Here is a 25,439-nt window from a genome sequence, read left to right on the forward strand (position 1 = left end):
AATCCTAAAAATGTTCTTTAAGCTAGATCTAGGGTTTCATTAATGGACCGTATCTAACCATGATTCCTTTACGTCCATATTAATCATCAAGTTTGAAACTTCATGATTTATCTAGACCCGATCTAGTCTATGTTAAATTTTCATGGCTAACCGTTCATAAAAACGTAACCTTTAAGGTTAAAGCACATACCTTTAGACGTTTGGTAAGTCACGGCTAGCTTGATTAAGAACTTGGATTGTATGTCTAGCTTGAATAATGAAGGTAAATCAAAGACCTATGCTCGTTTGATCTTGGATCTCCTCTTTCTTCCTTGCGGCCGAAATGGAAGGGTTGTGTGTGTTAGGGAGGTGTAGAGAGAATAAGATGGATAAGTTGGATAAAAATGGAAAGATTTAGGGTTTAAGGGGTATTTATACTCCCTTAAGCCCATAGACCTAAGGCCCATCTTTCCTTTTTAGTCCATGATTAACTCATCTAATTAGTTTACTTATCTTGCCCTCTTTATTATTATTTATGTATTTACTAACTCGAGTAAACTTTTCCGTTATAAGAAATAATATATAAATTATTATTCGAAATTTTGGGATGTTACACCTTTTGCCTCAGACATGCGTCATCCCGTCCTGATGCTCCAGACTCAAAAGGGACCCTTCAATCGTTGACTTGTCTTTGTCTTGGAGGGCTTTAGGCTTCTGGAATTGGGCTCTGCTGCCTTGGGCTTCTGGGATTGGGCTCTGCTATCTTGGGCTTCTGGAATTGGGTTGGATCCTAGGTAATCTCTTCAGTGAGCACAAAGAAATTGACAAGACTTCCCTTATACCATCTTCTTCTCTATGGATTCCTTAAAATTAAATGACATGTACTCAAAGCTGAAGAAAACAACATCGTTGTCTCTCTCTAAAATTCAAGTTTTTGTTTTTTCAACCGCTAACAATGAAATGTTTCCAGAGATTTCGTGACACCGGGTTCGTTCGTCTAAAAAAGAATGGGTTCGCTCATTAAATCGTACCTATAAGTTATATATAAAACCGAAAATGAAGCGGGTTCGGCCAAACCCGGTGTTTTGAATGTGGCTCCGCCACTGCTCTCAGAGAGATATCGTCGGCAACTAACGAATTTGCTGAAGCAAACTTCATTGGAAACCATGGATTCGGCTTAGTGTACCGAGGCCAATCAGAACAGCATGGCATGCTCGCTATAAAGCGGTTGAGTCGTGTGCACGGACAAGGAGATCGTGAATATGGGATGGAGATTTCACTGCTTTCAAAGCATAAACATGAAAACCTTGTCTCTCTTATCGGATTTTGTGGAGAATCTGGCGAGAAGATCTTGGTTTACAAATATGAAGCAAACCAAAGTGTTGACAAGTTTTTGCGTAGGAAAGACTTGTCCTTAGAGGCGGACCTAAAGCTTGAGGATTGGGGGGTTGAGGGGGGGGGGGGGGGGCAGCTGCCCACCTTAGATTAAAAAAATATAGTGTTAGACATATGTAAAAATCTTGAGCGCCCCCCATGAAATTTTGTAATCGCCCCCTTTAAGCTTTCGAAACCACTAAAAAAAGAGAAATAAGTATACAAGGAATTATTTTTAATGAGTTATAGCCATGGTGAGAGATGAGAGCATCTTTCTTGTTGCAGGGAAACAAAATGAAGAAGATAAAGATAATATAGGAAAATGACAAAAGTTACCATTTAATGACTTTTGGTGACAATTGACCATTTAAACCCCTAAAGTATACTAAATTTCATTTGAACCTTTTTTCTTCTTTTCAATTGATTTGTACAGTTTGTAATAAACTAAATAATAAGGTATATACGCATGATAGTAGTCTACACCTTTAGTTCTCCTTTCCAACAATTAAGAGTGAAATAAAATATGAACTTTTTAGTCAAGTATAAGTACTAAGTATACATATACCATTACAATATATGTGATTATTTTGTTACTTAATTAGTTAATTGTATAAATTATACAACTTTTATCACAAGTATTTAATTTCCATTAAAAAATTTAGACATGGAAAAGTTAGAAGTTTGTTATATACTAGTTCATTAAAAAATAAATAGCATATAATGTGACTCTCTAGTCCTCTAGTGTGTCACTATTTACAATGAGGTTAGAGGTTGTAAAGAAAACGATGAGACATGTACATGTAGTTGTTTATTTTATGTTAGTTTGGGTTTTATCCCATCTTTTTAATAATATCCACTCAAACAATGACTGGAAACAGTTATGTGTGCATCAACATACCTTTTCTAGTCAAATCCCCACTTCAAAAAATTATCTTTTTAATGTGAAATATTATAATTAAAAATACTTAAATTAATTATCTTACTTTATCTCAGTTTTACCTTTCATTTATTTATTTTTTCTTTCTTGGTGTTTATATTTTAATTTTATAATGTTCAGATTTTTATTTAATATATTCTTTTACGTTATTACTATCTACTTTCATTTGTAAAAGATATATTATTATTATTATATGTTATTTTAAAAAAGGTTGTGCTCTCTGGTTAAAAGTCTCTATTTCGTCACTAATTATGATGTTTGACATACTTTTGTTAATTATATAAAATTTAGGGTGATCATCTTTTTTCAATATGACATGACACGACCCAAACCACACCCAAACCAGACAAAAAAAACTGTTATATAGCGATAGCCAAGTGAGTATTAAAAAGTTTCGCCTCCCATGAATAAATTTCCTAGGTCCGCCACTGCTTGTCCTGGATCCGTCGTCTTCAGATTTGCCTGGGTGATGCTCGTGGGTTGAGGTACCTACATAATGAGATTGGATCCGGACACGGAGTTATCCATCGCAATATCAAGAGTTCTAACATCCTCTTGGATGAAAACTGGAATGCCAAGATTTCAGATTTTGGATTGTCTAAAATAGCTCTTACGAATTCAGCCAATTCGGTCATGTTCACTACTCCTTGTGGAACAATGGGATATGTTGATCCACAGATACTATATGGTTGCGGTATCACACAAAAATCTGATGTTTATTCTTTCGGGGTTGTGTTGTTTGAAGTCTTGTTTGGAAAGCTTGTAGATGTTCCCAGAAATCTTGGCAACAGTCGTTTTACTGTCAAAATGGCAAAAAAAACATTACAAGGAGAAAACATTGCATGTGATGATCCATCCTGATCTTACAAATGAAATGACTTCTGATTCCTTGAGTACGTTCTCAACCATCGCCTATCAATGCTTGAAGAAACGAACAGAAGATCGTCCTACAATGAGCTTGGTGTTGGAAGCACTAGAAAAAGCTTTGGGTTATCACTTTAAAGTATTATCCTTTATTTATAACTTTCATATTTTCCTATTTAAGTTTAATCATGTTTTAGGGCACATCAAGAGGCATGATAATGTTTCAGAATCTGGCCCATCAGATAAACAAGAACAAGATGATCAATCACATACTAGCTCATTAATTAATCAATTAGGCCGAAAACTTTCCATTAACTGCCTCTTGCACTGCTCAAGGTCAGATTATGGTTCGATCGCCTCATTGAACCACGCGTTTCGGACGCTGGTTCGCGGTGGTGAGCTTTATAAGCTAAGAAAGTTAAGGTGTATTAGAGAACATTGGGTTTATATTTACTGTAATCTTTTGGAATGGGAGGCTTTTGACCCGAGCCACCGTAGGTGGATGCGCCTGCCTACCACGGACTGCAGCAAATGTTTCATGATTTCAGATAAACAAGCTTTAGCTGTAGGCACTGAGCTGCTGGTGTTTGGTAGAGACATAGACACACATGAAGTGTATAAATGTAGTATCTTAACCAACTCATAGTCACCTGGTTCCAAGACCAATGCACCTAGATGTCTGTTTGGGTCCGCAAGTCTTGGTGAGCTAGCTATTGCAGCCGGAGGGTGCGATCCAACAGGCAGCATCTTGAGCTCGGCTGAGCTTTATAATGCAGATTCCGAGACTTGGGTTACCTTGCCTAACATGAATAAACCAAGAAAAATGTGTTAAGGGGTATTTATGGAGTCTAAGTTTTACGTAATTGGTGGATTAGGCGAAGACATTAGCGAGCTGGCTTGTGGGGAAGTTTATGATTTGAAAGCGGGTACTTGGACCGAGATTCCAAATATGTTTCCGGTGTTAACTGGTGCAGGGGGTCAAGATGCACCTGCGACGACCAAAGCACCACCTTCATTGGCGGTTGTAAAGAATGAATTATATGCAGCGGATTATGAACAACAAGAAGTCAAGAAATATGAAAAGCGTCGAAATATTTGGGTCAGAGTGCGTGGGCTGCCGAAAATAGCACGCCCTATGAACGGATGGGGATTTGGTTTTCAGGCCTGTGGTGATCAGCTCATTTTTATAGGTAGCCCCCAGGTTTCTTCTGAGGGGATAATAGAATTGAACTCTTGGATACCCGATGAAAGCCGGCCTCAATGGAACTTGCTTGCTAGAAAGCGTTCGAGTGGTTTTGTTTATAATTGCGTGGTGATTGGATGCTGATATGCAAAACAAGTTTAAACAGATTCCCTTCTGAACTAAATCTTGGCAGTTTTGTTAAATTTCTATGTTTTTTTGGTTGTTTTCTTATTAAAACTAAACTAATTTCATGGCGGGTTTTATTCACGTTATATGCCAAATTTGAAACACCGCGTCAATCGAGCAGGTATGAAAGCTAGAGGTGCAAGTTATCTCCCTAGTCGAAAACTAACATCAAAATATTTAGTGGTCGATCTTTAAAGGACTTCAAACCGGTACTGATCATGGTTAATTTTAAACATGAAAGCTTGATCCTAGCCGGTGAACAAAGTATTGAAAAGAATACAATGACACTTCATGTTATTAGAATATAGTATTTCGGGTTTTAGTGAATCCAATGGGCCTAATTATCTCTATATATTGTAACTCTATTGAATCAGACCCGTGGGCTCGACACTAAAACCCCAAATACTATATTCCAATACATTTCATAATTACCCTTTCTAACGTAAAACTATTTTCCAGTTCTGTTGCTTAAACTATATGCCACTTAATTTTTAGACTAAAAAAATCTTCATATAAAAAAAATAAAAAGAGTGTAAATAATTACATAGCAAAATAATAATAATATATAATAATAATAATAACAACACCAACCAACAGCAGCAGCAACAACAATAAAGCAGAAAGCGGAGTATATATAGTCGTTAAAAAGTTACTCCAATATAAACAAACATCTGATCACAATTCTAAATTCGAAAACCATTTTGATCATTGACCCATAAAGTCAACGCATGCATATCTCTGGATTCAAACTCTATCAACTGAGTTCTCTCTTCATCTCGAAGGAGGATTACGTACTGTTCGATCGTTCCCAGGTAATGTATACGATTAATCTATCAGTTCTTCATTTCAAAAACCAGTTTCATTCGAATGATTTAGATAATTAATATTTTGTATAATGTAGCTAGAGTATTCAAGAACTGATCAAACCAAATCATAATGTTCTTCGATGAAATTTATTCAAAAACATTTTGTGTATACAATGTAGAGGTTAACATCCCATCACCGCACAATTATAAACAAAGCCACTCGAACGCTTTCTAGCAAGCAGGTTCCATTGAGGCTGGCTTCCATCGGGTACCCAAGAGTTCAGTTCTGTTATATAAGAACCCTGAGGGTTACCAATAAAAATGAGCTGATCACCACATGCCTGAAAACCAAGTCCCCATCCGTTCATAGGGTGCGCTATTTTCGGCAGCCCGCACACTCTGACCCAAAGATTTCGACGCTTATCATATTTTCTCACTTCTTGTTCTTCAAAACAAGCTGCATATAATTCATTCTTCACAGCCGCCAAATAAGGCGGTGGCTTGGCACTTGCATGTGCATCTTGATCCCCTGCACCAGCTGACGGAAACATATTTGGAATCAGGTTCCAAGAACACTTTTCCAAATCATAAAATTCCCCACAAGTCAGATCGTTATTATCTACGCCTATTCCACCAATAACAAAAAATTTTAATTCCATAAATACCCCTGCACACATTTTTCTTGGTTTATTCATGTTAGGCAAGGTAACCCAAGTCTCGGACCATGAATCATAAAGCTCAGCCGAACTCAAGATATTGCCTGATGGACCGCACCCACCGGCTACAATGGCTATCTCACCAAGACTTGCGGACCCGAACAGACATCTAGGTGTATTGGTCTTGGAACCAGGTGACCATGAGTGAGTTAAGATACTATATTTGTACACTTCATGTCTACCTATGTCTCCATCAAACACCAGCAGCTGAGTGCCTACTGCTAAAGATGCTTTATCCGAGTATGTGAAACCTTCGTTGCAGTTCATGGGAGGCAGGTGCATCCACCTACGGCGAATCGGGTCAAACGCCTCCCATTCCGAAGGATTACAGGAAATATAAACCCAATGTTCTGTAACACCCATTAACTTTCTTATCTTATAAAGCTCACCACCGCGAACCAAGGTCCGAAACGTGCGGTTCAGTGAGGCGATCGAACCGTAATCAGATCTCGAGCAGCGCGAGAGGCAGTAAATAGACAAGTCTCGACCTATCTGACTAATTAATGAGCTAGAATGTGACTGATCAACTTGTTCTTGGTTATTTAATCGACCCTCCGACATGATATCTGTCTGAAACAACGAAATACGTTTGGTCAAACGAATCATCGATTTCATGAAGGAAAAAAAATAGTTAAAAGACCGTTTACTTGTGTAAACAGAACCTGATGTAAACAAAATACAATGTTTGCATATATTAAAATGATAGTTTTGGATAAAGGAGTATACTCTTAAGTGATAACCCAAAGCTTTCTCTAGTGCTTCCACGACCAAGCTCATTGTCGGACGCTCTTTTGTTCGTCTCTTCAAGCATTGGTAGGCAATGGTTGAGAACGTACCCAAGGAATCGGAAGTCATTTCATTAGCAAGTTCAGGAACGATCATAACATGTAATGTTTTCTCCTTGTAATGCTTTTTGGCCATTTGGACAGTAAAACGATCATCACCAAGATTTCCCGGAACAGCTACAAGCTTTCCAAACAAGACTTCAAACAGCACAACCCCGAAAGAATAAACATCAGATTTTTGCGTGATACCACAACCATATAGTATCTGCGGATCAACATATCCCATTGTTCCACAAGGAATCGTGAACATGACTGACTCGGCCGAATTTGTAAGAGCTATTTTAGACAGCCCAAAATCTGAAATCTTGGCATTCCAGTTATCATCCAAGAGGATGTTCGAACTCTTGATATCACGATGGATAACTCCGTATCCAGATCCAGTCTCGTTATGAAGGTACCTTAACCCACGGGCAGCGCCCAAGCAAATCTGAAGACGACGAATCCAGGAAAAGTCTTTCCTATGCAAAAACTTGTCAAGACTCTGATTTGCTTCATATGTGTAGACCAAGATCTTCTCGCCGGCTTCTCCACAAAATCCAATAAGAGAGGCAAGGTTCTCGTGTTTATATTTCGAAAGCAGTGAAATCTCCATCCCGTATTGATGGACTCCTTGTCCGTACTGCCTGTTCAGCCGCTTTATGGCGAGCATGCCATGTTGTTCTGACTGGCCTCGTTACACTAAGCCGTATCCGCCCTTTCCAATGATGTTTGCTTCAGCAAATTCGTTAGTTGCCGACGATATCTCTTTGAGAGGAATCTTTAGCTTATCAGAGGACATGATTACTTTTTGAAATAAGAAATATATGTTGATTTATGAATCATGATTAATGATCTAATGCTGGTTCTGAGTAGATATGCACTTTCCTATAGTGGATATAATAATATATTAACACCAATGATAATATTAGTATCGCTATTATATAATCGATAATAGTCTCATGTATCACAGTTAAAAAAATATATATAAAGTAGACATATTTATGTTGTTGTATTGAACATAAATATTACCATCATTTAACACTTGTAGATTCTAAACCATATCTATAAATCAATTCCTTGAAACAGATTACAACAATATGACAAAAAAAAACAAATTTACAAATAGTAAACAAGTAACAAAATCTTACTGCTCAAAGGCTATTACAAGAAGTAAAGAATCTCAAAACTTAACTTAACCATGAGTGTTAAAAGCCTCCCAAAGCAGATTCTGCGGAGACGGGTTAGTAAGGTCACGCGCCTGTAGAGCTGCTGTCCTAAGCGTCTTTAATGTAGTTACATTTGCGTCGTAAAACGACAAACTCACATAAGGTAAATCATGTTTCTTGCATAGTTCCTTAACAATAGGAGAAATCGACCTCAAGTGACACCGTGGCAACCTAGGAAACAAATGATGCTCAAGTTGAAACTGTAAACCGCCAAAAAACCAATCCATCCACGAAGAACACGCGATATCGATCGTCCCACTCGTTTGTTTCTCGAACCAGTTGTTACCCTTCGGTGGGCCCACGTAAACATCCCCCGAAAAATGGTTCAGTGTAAACTGAACGTGTTGAATACCTGTTACACAAAAGCTAACCAACACAAACGCCACACGTTCGGGCCAGTTTGGTAACCGAGAAACAAGTAACGGAAACCACGTCCAGAAAATTAGCGTGCCGAGTATGTTTAAACCTCTGTCAGGAATCTTTCGTTTCGAAAGCAGCAAAAGGATTGTTTGTAAATAGAGGTTGACCCGAGCGACACACATGATCGGGTAATACGAATAATGTTGGTAACTTACAAAGAACCGCGCCAACGAGTCAAAAGTCAACTGTCTACCGTAGAAAACCGAAGTCAACGAGTTAAAAAGCTTAGACGAAACCGCTAACATTGGTAAATGCTGCAGATCAGGATCATAATCAAGACTATTGCAAGCAATGTGATGCGCGTTATGTGTCCATTTCCACCACGCGATACTAATCCCGGTTACACAATTCCCGATAAAGATTCCCGCAAATTTGTTCCACCCACGGGTCGCCATCATTTGGTAATGACCCGCGTCATGACCCAAGTAAGCGATTTGCATCCACGCTAATCCCAAAATCGCCCCCGAAAGCATATGAATCCAAAAGCTTTCGGAATATAACACGCCATACACGCAAGCCGAAAGCAATAAAGACACGAAACAAAGCGAGTAAATTACTCCGTGACCCTTTTTCTCAAACATCCCGGCTTTCGCAAACTCAGAAGCGAGTTTTCTGTAGTCTCTAGAAACTTCTGAGACTTGGTAATCTTTTAAATAGTACCCGGTAAACAGTTTGTCTAAATGCTTCCACGCGGTGCCAGGATGAAATGCGATAAATGCATCGGTTACATCCTGACCCGCAAGATTAAGCAACGGGATGTCACCACCCGGATGCTCTTTAGCCCATTCAGTCACATTGTAAACTTTGCCCAAAATTGAGATCCAAAGGTCACTAGGATTGTTATGTTTCTTTAATTCTTCTGATGTTATATACTTTTTACCATCTGAAAAAAAATTTAAAACTTTAATGTAAGAAAACAAATCTTTAAACTAATGAAAGTAAGTAATCAAACAGCTAAAATGTCTCTTCTGATGTTCATAAGTCAAGAAAAGAGGTATGTCTAGTGGGCGGTGTTGCAAAAAACACTGCTAGCTAGTCGGGGACTAGAGATTAATCAGGATTAATCGAGATTAATCGGATCGGACTTGTATAATCTTCAGTTTTATATATACACGCACACGATTAAGTCCGATTAATCCTGATTTTGGCCGGATTTGACTATTGATCGATTAGCCCAAAATTAATCAATAAAGTGGGGACTAGAGATTAATCGACACCTAGTCGGGATCTTTGCAACACTGCTAGTGGGTTCATTACACAAAATTAAAAGCTAAGACAAAAATTAAAAATTATTTCTTTAAACTAATGAAGAAAGTTAAAGATAATAATATATATATATTCTTCAAAAAATATCGTAATTAAATGCTAAAATGACGCGTCTTTAGATATTTATGCAGGCATGAAAGTCAAGCCGGACAAGATCAATTACTTAAAAGAATAAAGCAACAAGAAAATCAAGCTTTGAAAAATGTGTCTTTCAGATTTGCTAGCTACAAAAACATCTCTCAAATTCAACAAGTAGTGTTCCTTAGTTTAACTCTAAATAAAATTTATTAATCTTGACCGGTCAATCTAGATGCATCATGATGTTAATACCACACAAACACCATGCCCCACTGATTCACATGACATGATGTGAATTAAAACAGTAAAACACCACCATCAGTTTATTGTTAATTATTATGTTTTTTTTTAAACTCTCAAACCTTACATTTGTAAGAATATGAACCACCAAACACCATGGTCACGAGTATTATGTTTAAAACATAATACAAACTAATTACTCCACTTTAATGGTGAAATGAATATATATATATATACCAAATTAATTATTAAACTTATTTAATATGTAAAACTTTGGAAAACACCTTTTTGTAATTCCTAGTACACACAATATCAGATCCAGATTCGTAACAGAAAGTGCAACAACGAACCAGATCTCGGATCCGGTTAACAAAAACCGAATTCACTTAGTTATAAACACACACAAAGTTTCACATTTCGAAAATGCATTTAAATTAATATAATAACAATAATATTAATTTACCTTCAACAACAGGAGTGGAAGAAGAAACCATGTTTGAACCTAGGGAGAATTATATAGGAGGTAGTAGTATGTTATGATATGTTAATAGTTAATATGTTTGAAGAACCTTAACGTTGTATATTATTATATAGGAGGATGGAAGAGAAAAGATCAACGGTGGACATCGAACGGTCCGCGTAATGTAGAGGATAACTACTCCTACTCTACTCCTCTGCAACGCAATTGCCTGTACCCTTGCAACCGCCCCACGCATCATATAAAACAACAGCACATTGTTTGCCTATTATTATTATTATTTAATTTTTTTATGGAACATCCAACTAAATAAAGTCGGGTATTCCGTACACAACCCCTGTTAGCTAAAGATAGCCCGAGCCGACAACGAGTCTGGGCGGACGAAGCTCCTAGGAGTCCACCTAATATTTAACCTTAGATATTATTATTTTATAATTATAAATATTATAGAATATAGTGGCATGTTAAAAAACTAAAATAGGAACCCAAAAAATATATGTCTTCTACATGTAACAAAAAATAAAAAAAATCGTTTTTACATGAAAAACGCATTCTTATATAATTGTTTTAGAGCTTTATATATAAACACATGTAGAAGTTGTTTTCATAAAAAAAAAAGTTTGAAAAAAGTAAAAGAAATATATATTCTTTACAAAATAAACTTTTTTTTTATTAAAATGTCTTTCACATGTATTTATAAGCAAAATCTCTAAAAAAAGTATATTTTAAAACTAATATTTTACATATGAAATCGAGCTTTATATTATTTTTTTACATGTAAAATATATGATTCTCTAGTTCCTTACTTTTTAAAGTTCTATATTGAACCCTCCCCATATAATATAATATAACTTAAGTTATGATAAGTTTAAATGGGACCGTGAATAAAAAGAATAAAATGTATACGTTTTGGTGACTTGTCACTTTTATATTCTTAAGTTTTAATACCTTTTTTCACAAATATTGAATTTTCACAAAGTGGCGTATGGTTTGGACAGGCTGACTTATATGCCGAAAATTCTCAGGACCATACGCAGTGTAGAGGTCTAAACACGGCGAATGAATCCAGAAATGGTTGGCTTTATGTCAGCATGTCCGGCCTATACACTTCGTCCCATGAACGATCAATACGGTACGTGAAGACCTATATGAACTGTATTAACTCATAATGTTTTTTTAAATATTTAAAATTACTAAACAACTTATACGTGTCGTTTTTATTGCCAGAAAACCACAAATTAAGTTATTTTAGTTTTTTATTTATTATAAAAATTATTTTAATTTCATGAAATGAAGGCCTCTGCGCTCGCTCCATTTCCGCCGTTCAGATTATCTACACGTAAAGCTACAACTATTACATATATATGGTCAAAAAAACAGCAAAACAATAGCTATTATTTTCCATTTACTTGAAAGGATGTTTGTTCTTGCTACCTCTTTAATTGATAGAGGACCCGTGATGCTTTCTATTATATGTATTTTTTTTATTAGAAACCTCGTATAATACACGAGTCTCATACAAGTTTTTATTATATAAAAAAACAATGTATATATCATAAAAAGCACACGATATGTCATCAAGTTACGTGTGGTGTAATTGTGATGGTAAGCAAGCACCTACTTTTCCTCAAACAAGAAACAACGTCAATGTTAAAAGAAAATGAGTAATCCGAATTAGTATCTTTACAATGACATAATACATTTATCATAGTTTGTGATTCATGAATCTATCTAAGGCTTTTTAATTAGTTGATGATGAGGATGTTTAGGTTAAGATATACAATCCACAACAAATTATTTGTAGAGACGGGTTTAAGATATAAATCCATGGTGTATTATCGTATAAAGACGGAAATATGAGGGTCAAGTCAAGATCTTTGAGAAATCGAATCCATCATGACATCCAAATCCCTTGTTATTTAAGATGTGGGATAATGTGTGTTTTGAAGGAAATTAAATTGATAAGTGTTCTTCATACAAATTGGGAGTCATGTATGTTGTAACACTCCCATTATAGACAATAGTAAATTTACAAAACTTATTTTATATAAGTAAAAACAATAAAAAGGTCTTATGTAAAAGAAGAAACCATATGACAGATTAATATCACCAGTTATGTAGTACTTGTGTGTCTTGTAACATAGCAAAAGCAAGGGTAAGCAATTAACAGCAAAAAGTGTGATAGCAAGCTAAAGTTGTCATGTATGTTTCTTTATTTTTGGTAGCTATACTTATCCCGCTCATTTTATTAATCATCATCTTGGTATCTTGTATGACACGTCAATCCCGCTGAAAAAAATAATTGTAAGTAAAACTAAGTATTAGTAAAATTATTAAGTGTGCCCAAGGGCGAGGCTTCATGGGGAACGGGGTGGCCTCGGCCACTGCCTTTTTTCGGTTAATAGGTAAATATCGTGACTTTTGCCTGAAAATTTTTATAGGTATTAAGCGTGGTCACCCTGAGTTATTTCTCCATAAAGCTACCGGTCACCACTGAACCTTTTTTAATAATATACCAACGTTTGATTATATATATATATATATATATATATATATATATATAAATACACACACACAAACACATATATAACCTCACATTTTTATAAACAAATACTAGTCGAATACTAGAATCTTTGTTCTTATAAAACTCATTGAAGGAGGCTATTTGTAATAATGATACACTTGTTTAAACAAACAAAAAAAACCAACGTGATTGCCATTGGTGGATTAGGGTTTGGAAACCATCTACCATTCATTCGGTTCAGAACTTAAATCACTGCCTTACCGAGTCACTGGAGACCACCCGCGACCACTAAGCACACACCATCATCTGCCGCTATCGGCCACCATTCTGGAGACAACTGACCACCACACACAGGACAACACCTTCAACCTTGGAGACACCACACACATTGCAACATCGAGTAACCGCACCATTCTTCTCGTGTTATCATGAATATGTTAGGTATTTGTTGGTTAAAAATTTATCTAGTTATTATATATATATTTTTTATAAGAACAATCGTTTGAATGAATGAAGAAAAATTAGATATTTAAATATCATATTGTTTAACCCGACCCAAACCGGATAGGTGACCCGACCCGGACGAATCTTCGAACCGAAATTTTTTAGGTTCATGACTTCGGTTACTGCTGTGACTAAGCTCAAGCTTTGACACTGAGTGTGCCATAGATTTGCAGTTTTTTAATGTATCTTTCTCAATTTATATGAGCTCTTTACACAAATATATTTACTTTAGCAGGTCCTTTCTTTTAACTAGCATTGTCTTTATACTTATGTCCTGATTAATTTGGCGCCACACACATGAATGTTCATAGTCTATTGTTCTCGGACTTTAGTTATGTAATAATTGTACAATTTGTATGACAATCATATGAATATTGAAGAGAAATTTGTATCTCATAAGTCTCATGCCATATAACGTACTCTTTTCACATGTTTATGTGTTAATCATAAACCATCAACGCATTTTCTGACACATTATTATGAATATATATATAAGAGATGAACTCCATAAGTAGGTGTGCATGAGTAGGAAATAAACAATATATGTTGTTATGAGGGATTGAATGTTATAACGTTCGTGTTTGTTTACGCTGATGTGGCAAACCTCAACAACAAGAAGCTAAACAACAATTTACTTTACCGTGCTTGAAAAGTAGTTGTCAAACCAAACAGTGTTAGAAAAATATTGTTGCAATGCATGTTTGAACATATATTAGGGCCTTCAATAAGTGTTGTTTTTTTTACCAATTAATTTGGCAGAATTGTTAAGATAGTGGCATTATTAGCGGCTTTCATCTTGTTACAATAATTAAATACCCTCCTACCTTTTTCTAATATATTTGAGCTTCTTGTTTTTATAACTTTTTCATAAAAAAAACTATATTTATCTTACTATTCTAAATCTAACAATGTAATTGCTTTCTTGATTTAATTTTTTTATTTAATAACTATATTTAAATTTAATATTTAATTAAGTTAAAAAAGTATTTATATTTTATGTAATATCAATAATCTTTCTAGTTTTGTTTTCTTTTTTAAAATTTAAAACTAGTTAAATATCGGTGCTACCGATGAGCTAATATGGTATCGGTTCAATGACAAAGCATTACTAGTATTTGTATATAGGTAAGTTATAAAAATTAGACGACAATGCACGGAGTGATTTAATAATGTAAAGTTGATCATTGTATGCATTAAAACCAAACATTGGACCCACAACTCCACAAGAGAAGACACCCAAAACAAATATGCATAATCTATTTTTTTTATTAAGACAAAATGATTTTAAAAAACTTTAATTATATTCTATTAGCAAGTAGCAGTCTCATCTTTATACTTAGCATGTGACAGTCTCAACTAAATGTGTATTTATTTACAATAGTCCGCAACTAACAGAACCCTAACGCCCTTATTTGCAGATGGCCGAAAACTCACATTTTTCGTTGAAAAACTCAACTTGAACACCACCAACTGACTCACAACCAACCAATTGACTCCAACGATGGTTTTAAGATTCCGAAGACCTCAATAACTGAGGCTTTTACTAAAATAATGTTCATAAAGGTCCAATCTAAGGTACACAAACAGGTTTCGGTCGAAAAAATGAGTTTTCCGGCAAAAATGTGATTTTTTCTAGCCGAAACCGTTTTTCATGTGAATCGCAACTAACGGCGTTAGGAATCTGTTAGTCGCGGGTCATTGTAAACAAATACATTAGTTGGGAGCGCCACCAACCAAGTGTTAAGTTGATACCGTTATTAGACAGGGGCATAGTTCGATTATTTAAAACAATTTTTTCTTTTGTTAAAAACAACAAACAAGACTAGCAAGTTGCTAGACTAAAGAATCTTACAAACAGCCGATAACAAGGAACCGAATATCAAAAAAGAAAAAGAAAATCCACTACTACATAAAACAAGTCTTTTACAACGGGTTTTAAACACTATTAAAACGATTCAATGACCGCTTTAAATGTATGTGTTTTAAAAGGTTGAGATCGTTTTAAATAGTAATTTTGTATATAAACAACATACTCATCAAATACATCGGCTAATCCTACAATTAACAAATACATTAGTTTATAATTCTTAATTCTATTATGCAGGTATTAAATATCAAAACATGATATCTAAACCAATATATTAAAAGCCGCAACCAGAGTTCATACATTAGTATCCATATGATGTTTCTACATCAAGAAAACAATCGATAACCAAAACATTAAACATCATTAACCATCTAATATTTCTACATATTTCATAGTTCAACATTGTGATCACAAACAAGAGCAGCTTTGGTGAGACCATGGAACCAGTAAGAACTGTCGAAAGCTTAATCAATGAAGATACTTCTATCCACGAACGAATGTAAAATCCTAACCATAACTACAAAAAATGAAAGTTGAAAAGAAAGTCAACATTTCTTGCATTATTAATACTTAAAAAAAAACTTGAAGTTACATTTTAAATAACCGACCTGATGCGGAGCCCATTATATACCTATTCATGAAAAGAAACATGAACTTCCTTTATTAGCATAATAATCTGCTCAAATATAAAACACTGCTTATGTTATTACATAAATGAAGTCCATCTTTGACTTTTGAAAGTCAAATGCTACATTTTTTAACATCCAAAAAGGGAATAACTACTAAGAAAACTAAGTTAGATGGAAGTCTAAGACTATAAATCATTACACTCAAGAAAGATTGTACTATACATTAAATTGATTTTTTCACCATTAATGTGAAAGATCAAGAACAAAAGATATAGTACCACGTAATGACTTTACATGGTATACAACACAAGTTTAGTGATATACAAATTACACATAAATTCTCAATCTATTCATTTGTGAAGCATAAATGCATCAAAGACAACTACTATACTAATAATATTGATTGACAACAAATAAAAAATAAAGAAAGAAGCTTACACTTTCATGCTCAAAACCTTAACATAAGTGGAGCCGAATTCAATCGATGTTAGAAGTTTTCATAAATTTCTCTAATGCTTCTTCAACAAATTGGTCAATTTTAAATATAAAATATGAAACTACAATGTTAAAATTAAGCAATGAGAAACATCTAAACACACAAGAAATTAAAAGTCTGAGAGTCCAAATTAATAATTATACGCACCAATTTTAGATGTCTCTAATTATAATATTAGCAACAGTTACAATAACTTTTGATCCTAACTATAGCACCATAAACTCGTATGTGTTTGTTTTAAATAATTAGCCTCAATTAAATGCCTATGAACCCTAGTAAGTGTCGATAATAATCAAACGGAAACGCAATTAAAGCTAGCCATGGCAATAATCAATGAAACAATATAGATACATGTTTAATTTGAATACCTAATAGTGAGAAACATAGGGAGCAACGGAGGACTTGTGGGAAGTTATTGGTAGTGGGTAAAAACACTCAGAGAGGTTATAGCAATGGCTAATAAAACGTTCTAAACTAAGAAGCAGGGGAAATTATGGTTTTGTATACCAACTAAAAGTTATATTATCGTGAATAATATAACACAAAACAAATAAAGTCTTACCTCTTGTTCTTGGAGTATTGGCGTTCCCATAGAGGAGGCAGAGAAGGTGACCATGTCAGTTGTTTGTGTTTTGGGGATGATTTATAAAAAACCCTAACAAAAAATCGAATCTAAAATACCAAATAAAACACCAAACTCAAACTCAAACCGTTTAGAAATAAGTATACCAAATAAAACGAACCTTTTTAAATAAGCATGTTAAAATAAAATTAAAATGCGAACAAACATAAAATAATACCAAATAAAGCGGTGCAACTTAAATCGTTTTAAATGACTTTACCCAAATAAAACGTTGTCATTAAACAAAAAGAAAACCGTTTTAAATAACCATTTTAATAATTTTATAATGTTGTATTTGTTCTTCTAAATATTGAATGTCTTAAATAGTAGATCTTAATTTTATGATCATGACATTTTACAACAGTTCCTTACCTCTTAAAACGGTTATTATAAAACCGTTTTAAATGAATAAATAACATCGAAACGAGAATGCATACACTAGAGGAATATCTCTTCAACTTGTAATGTGTTACCAAAAACCAACGCTACACACACATGTATCAATATATGATCCACTGACTCGAGTGCATCATCACATAACGGACACCAAGTAGCTTCAATGCCATATATAGAGCTATAAGCCACGGTTAAGGAAAAAACAAAAAAATACGTTTTTCAGAAAACACTTATATATCACGGATAGAGCTATAAGTGACGGTTTGAACGGTTTTCTACCCACACCTCCTTAACTTTAACCAAACAACAAGAACGTTTTAAGTAATTTACTCTTTTTATATATTATTTTACAAATCTGTCCATGTGTGGCACAAGTGGGGCGAATATGGCAACCACTTATATTCTAGAAGTTAATGTGAGACCAAGTCTTTGTAACTCTAATCAAACATTGGTCTCAAATGGTGTCGTCCCATAATATCTCCACTCATTTCTCCGTAAGTTACATTTGGATTTTAGATTTTTTTGAATAGACATTTAGATTTTAGATCCTTTAGATATTTTTAGTCCATCCCTTGTTTTACTTTTTCTACAACTAAACAAGACAAATGTGAGTCTTAAAATCATATTTTATGAGAGTAAATATATGTTGAAAAGTTCGACAACCATTATATAAATTGGTAAATTGACATTTGAGCAAATTAACCTTCTATGAGATGAGTATATGCATGCATATCCTGAAATTTTGCACTCAATGATAGGAATTATAGGAAAACAACACTAAATCATATTAATAACGGATATGCAATATATTTTTATGATGTGTATGTATGACTATGTATAAATTGCTTTAAGTTATTTTATTTAAGGGATTACGCTAGAGAATAGTAACCAACTTTGAAAGTTGTTCCAGTCATGTCACTGATAAAAACTTTTGTTCCAATCAGGTCATTGAACTTTCATTTTTGTTTCAATCCTAGATATTTTACCTGGATAGCAGGTAATCTAGGTTTTTCCTAAAAAATTCAAAAAAAATAATAAAAAAACCACAATTCAAAATATAAAACAAAAACAAAAAAATAAGTAAAAAAAAACCTAAAACGTGTCGTCCCTTGTCCTCATTCAACAAACAAAAAAAACAAAAAAAAACTACTCGAAACCCGTTTTGACCTTTCCGACCAGGACTCATTCCGACCCGGACCCGTTTTGACCAGAACTTGTTGACCCTAACCCATTCCGACCCGAACCAAAACAACTCATTTTAGTCAAAACGTGTTGAAGCAAGCTGTTAAGTGCTGTAACGAAATGAAAAATCGCTTAAACGAGCTGTTAGGTGCTGAAAAGAACTAAAAAATCGCTTAAACGAGCTGTTAGGTGCTGAAACGAACTGAAAAATCGCTTAAACGAGCTGTTAGGTCCTGAAACGAACTGAAAAATCGCTTAAACGAGCTTTTGCTGTTAAAACGAGCTGTAACGTGTTGAAAACGCATTGATTCGTTGGTAAAAGAAACTGACCAGAAACCCGTTTTGACTCGTCCCGACCTTGACCCGTTCTAACCCAAACCTGTTGACCCTAACCCGTTCCGACCCGAACAAAAACAACCATTTTTTTAAGTGACCCGTTTCGACCCTAACCCGTTCCAACCGATGACCTGTTTCGACCCAACCCAACCTATTTGCCACCTCTAAATTAACAATATAACTAAAAGGATTGAAATTTATTGCAATTTAAAAAAAAATTGAACATTTATGCATTTTTTTTCAATTTTTGCATTTTTTTTCAGTTTTTCCAATTTATTGCAATTTTCTGAACTTCTTTTGCAAATTTTTGGAATTTTAAAATTATATTTCGCATTTTTATTAATTTTCGCAACATTTAAAAGTTATTATGCAAAGTAAAAATATTGAAAAATTAAAAAAATCCTAGATTACCTGCTATCCAGGTATAATATCTATGATTGAAACAAAAATGAAAGTTCAATGACCTAATTAAAACAAAAGTTTTTACCAGTGACTTGATTGACTCAAAGTTGATTACTATTTTATGAACTAATCCATTTATTTAAAGACTTTGTACTTTAAAGTTTAAACATGTAACAGTTTACTATGTCCAATAAATCAATAATTATAGTATATTGCAACTTGCAGGCTTGGGAGTTGGGAGCAAGGGGCTGGGCCCAAAATAAATAAGGCTTAAATTTTTGTTTCTCTCTCTCTTTTTTTTTATTGCAATTGTCCAACTAACCCAGATACAGTTTTGTATGATATATTGATGCCAGCACAACTTGGGCTGATAGATATGGCCCAAAAGATCAAACGTTAAAAGCGTAAACATAACTTTCAAGATATATTTGTAATTTGCATACTATACTTTAGTATCACCAACTTCTATGATACTTTTACATAATTAAATATGACTTTTATCGGTTATATCTCAAGGTTTTCAATCTTAAACATCTGGATAGAGTGTATGGTTTCTAAACCAATGGTAACATCGCTGCCACCTCATGCGAGTAGGGTGTATGAGTTCATTTTATGGCAAAGATTTGCTACAAACTTGATTTAATGTCTAAGGTTGGAGAAATAAAATTACTTAATAATTAATTTATTACACATGTGGGTAGGCGTCGCCAATAGTTTTATAGTTTGTGGGTACTTAAGGGTTAAAATGAGGTGATATTGTAAGATTGGACGGTTTAAGGACAATACTCATGAATGTCCCTTCCACTCTTATATATGAAGGAATATAGTGTGAGTATAAGTTATCATTTTTAAAAATCTTTTGGCCTAGAAATCATTTGATCAAATTTCTGAATTTTTGTTGTCCTTTAGTATTTACCATTTTACCGTTCAACAAAACAGATGAGACGGTTGATGTGTACTCGTGTTCTCCAACAACAATAACTTAATACAAAACAAAAACAATCAACCTATTTATAATTTAGTATTTGCATATACATATAGGCCATTCCAATTTCCACCACTCTTTGTAAGTTTATATTTATATCACTTTTTTTCCCTAAGTAATAAGGGCAAACAATTCATTTCTTATAAATTTGACAAAATGGCAAAACTAATCCTTTATGTTTCCACGTTTTTTCAGTGTCCATCCTTTAGCAAACTTAATAATATAAATAATCATTTACGTTTAAAAACTTTATCACGGTATGTCCTTTGACCCTAACCTAGTTAACTTTTCTTGTTAAATACGGTCATGTGCAAATCACATGAGGTAGTTTTGTAAACTTACATATTTATTTATTAATAACTGAAAATAAAAACATTAATATATTTAAAAATAAATAGTCTCTCTCTCTCTCCCCTATCTATCCAAAACAGCCGCCCACAATCTACCGCCGCTCCACCCACAACCCACCGCCGGCTGCCTCCATCTGCTGCCACCTCCACCCACAACCCACCGCCGGCCGCCTCCACCCACGACCCACCACCGGCCGCCTCCATTTGCAAATCCCACAAATTAGAAAACCCTAAATCCACAATACTCATCATATTTACAAAATCAAAAACCCTAACTTTAGCCCTAATCCACCCATCTCTGTTTTGCCGTTACATATATGGCCGGTCACCATCTATCCATGACCACCACCACAGTCGGTGGCCATCACCAACACTTAATTATTTCTCTATAAACCCCAAACTGATATTCATCTTCACCACCAACTCGTACTTGTTTCTCGCCGGTGACCACCACGTAAACGATGACTGATGACAACAAAGATCAAAAGGCTATTGTAATGGATACACCTGTTTGCTTTTAGGGTTTCATTTCGAAATTTGATTATGGGTTTTTGTGGGTTTCTGCCGTTTTTACGATTTTTGGTGTTTTTATAACGTTGGGTTGAAATCAAGTTTGGGTTTTTATCTGTAATTGTTTTGGGGAAGTTTGGTGTTCATGGGTCGATTCAATTTGAAGAATTTGGGTTTTGATTGCGTTTTTAATTGGTTGTTTTTTATGGGTTTCATTTTTAGGGTTTTATGGTGGATTGGGTGTGACAGTAAAGGATCTACTTGTTCTTTGGTGATGGTGGTTGTTTGTTGATAGTGGTGGTGGTGATGATGAATGGGTGGGTGGGACCCACATTAACTTGATATATCTTTTATATAATATATAATTATAGGGTCTCATTAATTTTTTTTAAATTACAAAACTACCCTCATGTGCATTGCACATGACCAAATTTAACAAAAATATTTAAATAGGTTAGTGTCAAAGGACGTAATATGATAGAGTTTTTAAGCATAAAGGATGTTTTCTGTTATTAAGTTTGTTAAAGGACGTCCATTGAATAGCCGTGCAAACATAAAGGACGTCTTTTGCCATTTTATCTATAAATTTAATGTCTTATTATGTTTACGTCCATTCGTCTATAGAGCAAAAATATGACCGAAAGGTAAACAAACGAGACCATATGTCATTTTTTTTTAATTTACGATTTAATTTGAACTACTAGTTTACAATATTAATCATCCATTCAATTTACTCTTTCGCTTATGTTAAACGATATTTAAATATAGATAAAATAGCAAAAGACTTCCTTTATGTTTGCACGGATTTTCAATGGACGTCCTTTGACAAACTTAATGACATAAAACATTCTTTATGTTTTAAAACCCTATCACAATATGTCTTTTGACACTAACCCAGTTAACTTTTCTTGTTTAAATCTGGTAATGTGCATCCCACATGAGGGTAGTTTTGTAAATTTATCTATTAATTTAATTAATTATGTATAAAAAATAATCTCGCTCTCTCTCCCTCTCTCATAAAAAGGATTCTCTTCAGACCATCATATGCTACAATCCAAGATTCGGCTACCACCACTGCTTGAAAACTGCCACCATCGCCTCCCCCTCTTTAACCAAATCGAACTGAAACAGATTTCTTCGTAAACCTTAATAAAACCTTATTTGATGGGGCTTTTAGAGAGAGAGAGAGAGAGATGGTGAGATCTGTTGTTTGTGGTTGTCGGAGAAACGAACGATGATTCTTAACCACTACGGGGATTCTATTTATTTGATATGTTAACTTTTCAACTATGATTTTTCAGATTTGTGAAGATCTAATAACACAATCAATGAAGATGCAAATGATTATGCTGCTGAAATCCAGCGGTTGTTCTCACAAACAAGTGGCTGTCCACAGCCTGCAATGGCGAATTGAAGATTCAAATTGAAAAACCAGCTGTTGTACGACTCTCCGATCACCCTCAGATTTCCGGCGACAAACATTGCAGCAGCACCAGGGTTCCGATGACTCTCAGATTTCCGGCGACGCACATTGCAGCACTAGGTTTTTCGAGAGAGAGAATAATGACTATTACGGTGGCATTGCAGCTAGTGGGTCACGGTGCTCCTAAAAAGGTCGATGACGATGGAGGCTGATCTGCAAAAAAATTTTAGGGTTTGAAACAAGTGAAATGCTTTAGGGTTAGGGTTTGGGTTTGGATATTTGGTGACCTCCCAAGTCTCTATTTGATTTCAACTTTCTGCTGTTCGTGGAAATTGGTATTGGGGGTGGCAAGTGATGGTGGCGATAGTGGCATGTGGTGGGTGTTAGTCGGTGATGGTGGTAAGGTAGTTTTAGATGATGGTGATTGGTGGATCTGTTGGAGAGAGAGAGGGGGGGGGGAGGGGGGAGAGAGAGAGAGAGATTATTTTACAAATATATATATTTTATTTTTAGTTATTAAATATATTTATAAATCTACAAAACTACCATCATGTGGGATGCACATGACCAGATTTAACAAGAAAAGTTAACTGGGTTAGTGTCAAAGGAAATAATGTGATAGGGTTTTGAAACGTAAATGATGTTTTCTGTCATTAAGTTTGTCAAAGGACGTCTATTGAAAAACCGTACAAACATAAATGACGTCTTTTGCCATTTTGTCTTAAAGAGTTTCTTCTCTATGTTTTTAATAAATAAATCTTAAAATACAAGAAAAGAAATTGCCTTAAAACAACTATTAGGGGCACCGACGACGGTGTGCGTGAGGCCATCACGCGTGATGGTGGCTCATCACGCACCACCCCGGGTGGCCTAATATAACTTATCAATTTTGTTTTATTTATTTAATAACTGGAAATAGAAAATAATGGTTCTATAACATAATCCTCGCTTGGTTGGATCTAATTGGACCGGAAACAATTGAACCGAAAGACTTTTAGACTTGGCTAAAAAACACACATCTACCTAATAAGAAGAAACAATTTGTGGAATGAAACTATATTAAAAGCTAACGATATAAAGACAGAATTGATTTTTGATTCCATATGTAACACATTTTTCTTTTCTTGGATTGTAATCACGAATAAAAAGGTAACATTAGTTTAGACAGAGTGGCTTCAAAACTCACTGCTAGGACTGGTCATGTAATTTGTCCTTTGTTGTTGGTTAGCCTTTTCTGACCTACATCTTCAATTTATGCTAGCAGGAGAGGAGAGTTTGTGCGTTGGGACGAGTGTCTAAATACTTAATTATTGCAACTAGAACTAACAACAAGGCCATTTAAGTGTTTTTCTTAGTGTGCAATAATACGCATTTGAGTTATATTATAGAAGTAAACTAAGACACGAATGTTCGTTAATGTAATTTAAATATAAACTCAACATGTATAAATATGTAGGTATTAATGGTAAAGTGATGGTTTTACTGTTTTGGTAATCAAATTGTGACTTGGAGAAACAACTATTATTCTGTCAATACTGGGTTAATATCATAATCACAAGCACAACTTTGATATAGGATTATGTTCAGAGTTGAGTTCACAAACATGTAACAAGTACTACTATTTGTTTATTAATCATCATATCAATAATATCCAACATGTAAGTAACATGTACGGCTATTTGTTTGTTAATTATATCACTAACTAATATGCAAACATAACTCTTCAAGTTACAAACAAATGTAATTACAGTACAAAAGCTACAACTATTAAAAATTTAATCCAATAAAAACTTTTAATCAAACACAAGAAAATTTAAAACCTACTTAAGACAACAAAAGTAACATATGTTACACCTCGCCTCGGCGGAATCACGAGGGGTGACGAATGTGAGTTTCAAAGCATATGATTATCGCAAACACAAGCACACAAATTGGATACATAGTTAAAATTCAGAGTTTACATCCCAAAATCAACGCTTAAGTCTCAAAACATTTATTAAAAGACATCGTTTCTAAGATTTTTCCCATATGACCGAAGACGTCCGTTATACAAGTAAAGTCCTCCAAAATGCGTATCCGACACTTGTGTGCGTGTTATCCTACGACGCTTTCCACTTGAGTGATTGTGCTTTAAGTACATAAAAAACATACTTTGAAATGTCAACATAATGTTGGTGAGTTCACAGGTTTTAGCGTTTAAAAGTTTGTAAAATCTTTTCGTCCGAAAGCGTTTCATGTAGCGTTAAATATAAACAAGTAATAGTTTGACCCATCGTAAGCTAGCAAAGAATACGATAATTATGAAATACATGAGGCATAACCAAGACACATGTGTTTCGCCCCTCACGAGAAAGTGAGTAGACACTTTGCAGTCATTCAACCATGCGGATCGGCGGTTAGCGCGACTAACCATGACTGGGGGCGTCAATCCCAATAGTACTATTCACAGAATCTTAGGCTAATAAAAGCTAATGGTTATTAATAAGCGATAAAGGGGACTTTCGGATCCAAGAGATAACTCATGCAAACATAAAGGTCGGGTCTTGTTAGTAATTAACGTATAAAGGCGAGTATTTGTATGTTTCTCCCCCATTTTGTAAATTGTTTGAAAGTAAAGGGGCCGTGAAACTCACCTT

The 25,439-nt window shown here is 34.7% G+C and overlaps 2 protein-coding genes and 1 pseudogene across 2 annotated transcripts; 1 reads left to right on the forward strand and 2 right to left on the reverse strand.

The window, feature by feature from the left end:
• Window positions 1–3,056: 3,056 nt before the first annotated feature.
• Window positions 3,057–4,481, forward strand: LOC143616302 (F-box/kelch-repeat protein At1g74510 pseudogene; annotated as a pseudogene).
• Window positions 4,482–5,384: 903 nt separating this feature from the next.
• On the reverse strand, window positions 5,385–7,474 carry LOC143616305 (F-box/kelch-repeat protein At1g26930-like). The gene is made up of 2 exons (XM_077089175.1): window positions 6,772–7,474; window positions 5,385–6,615 (listed from the first exon to the last, which is right to left on the reverse strand). The coding sequence occupies exons 1-2, from the start codon at window positions 7,138–7,140 to the stop codon at window positions 5,512–5,514; spliced, it is 1,473 nt and encodes a 490-aa protein (XP_076945290.1). The 5' UTR covers window positions 7,141–7,474; the 3' UTR covers window positions 5,385–5,511.
• A 448-nt stretch (window positions 7,475–7,922) lies between these two features.
• LOC143616306 (delta(8)-fatty-acid desaturase) lies at window positions 7,923–10,647 on the reverse strand. The gene is made up of 2 exons (XM_077089176.1): window positions 10,563–10,647; window positions 7,923–9,398 (listed from the first exon to the last, which is right to left on the reverse strand). Exons 1-2 carry the CDS (start codon window positions 10,591–10,593, stop codon window positions 8,062–8,064), a joined length of 1,368 nt encoding a protein of 455 aa, XP_076945291.1. The 5' UTR covers window positions 10,594–10,647; the 3' UTR covers window positions 7,923–8,061.
• Between the last annotated feature and the right edge of the window lie 14,792 nt (window positions 10,648–25,439).

The sequence above is a fragment of the Bidens hawaiensis genome, unplaced genomic scaffold (assembly GCF_021521415.1).
Source record: "Bidens hawaiensis isolate Kalapana, Puna unplaced genomic scaffold, B.hawaiensis_p1.1 tig00046777_1, whole genome shotgun sequence".
Taxonomy (NCBI): domain Eukaryota; kingdom Viridiplantae; phylum Streptophyta; class Magnoliopsida; order Asterales; family Asteraceae; genus Bidens; species Bidens hawaiensis.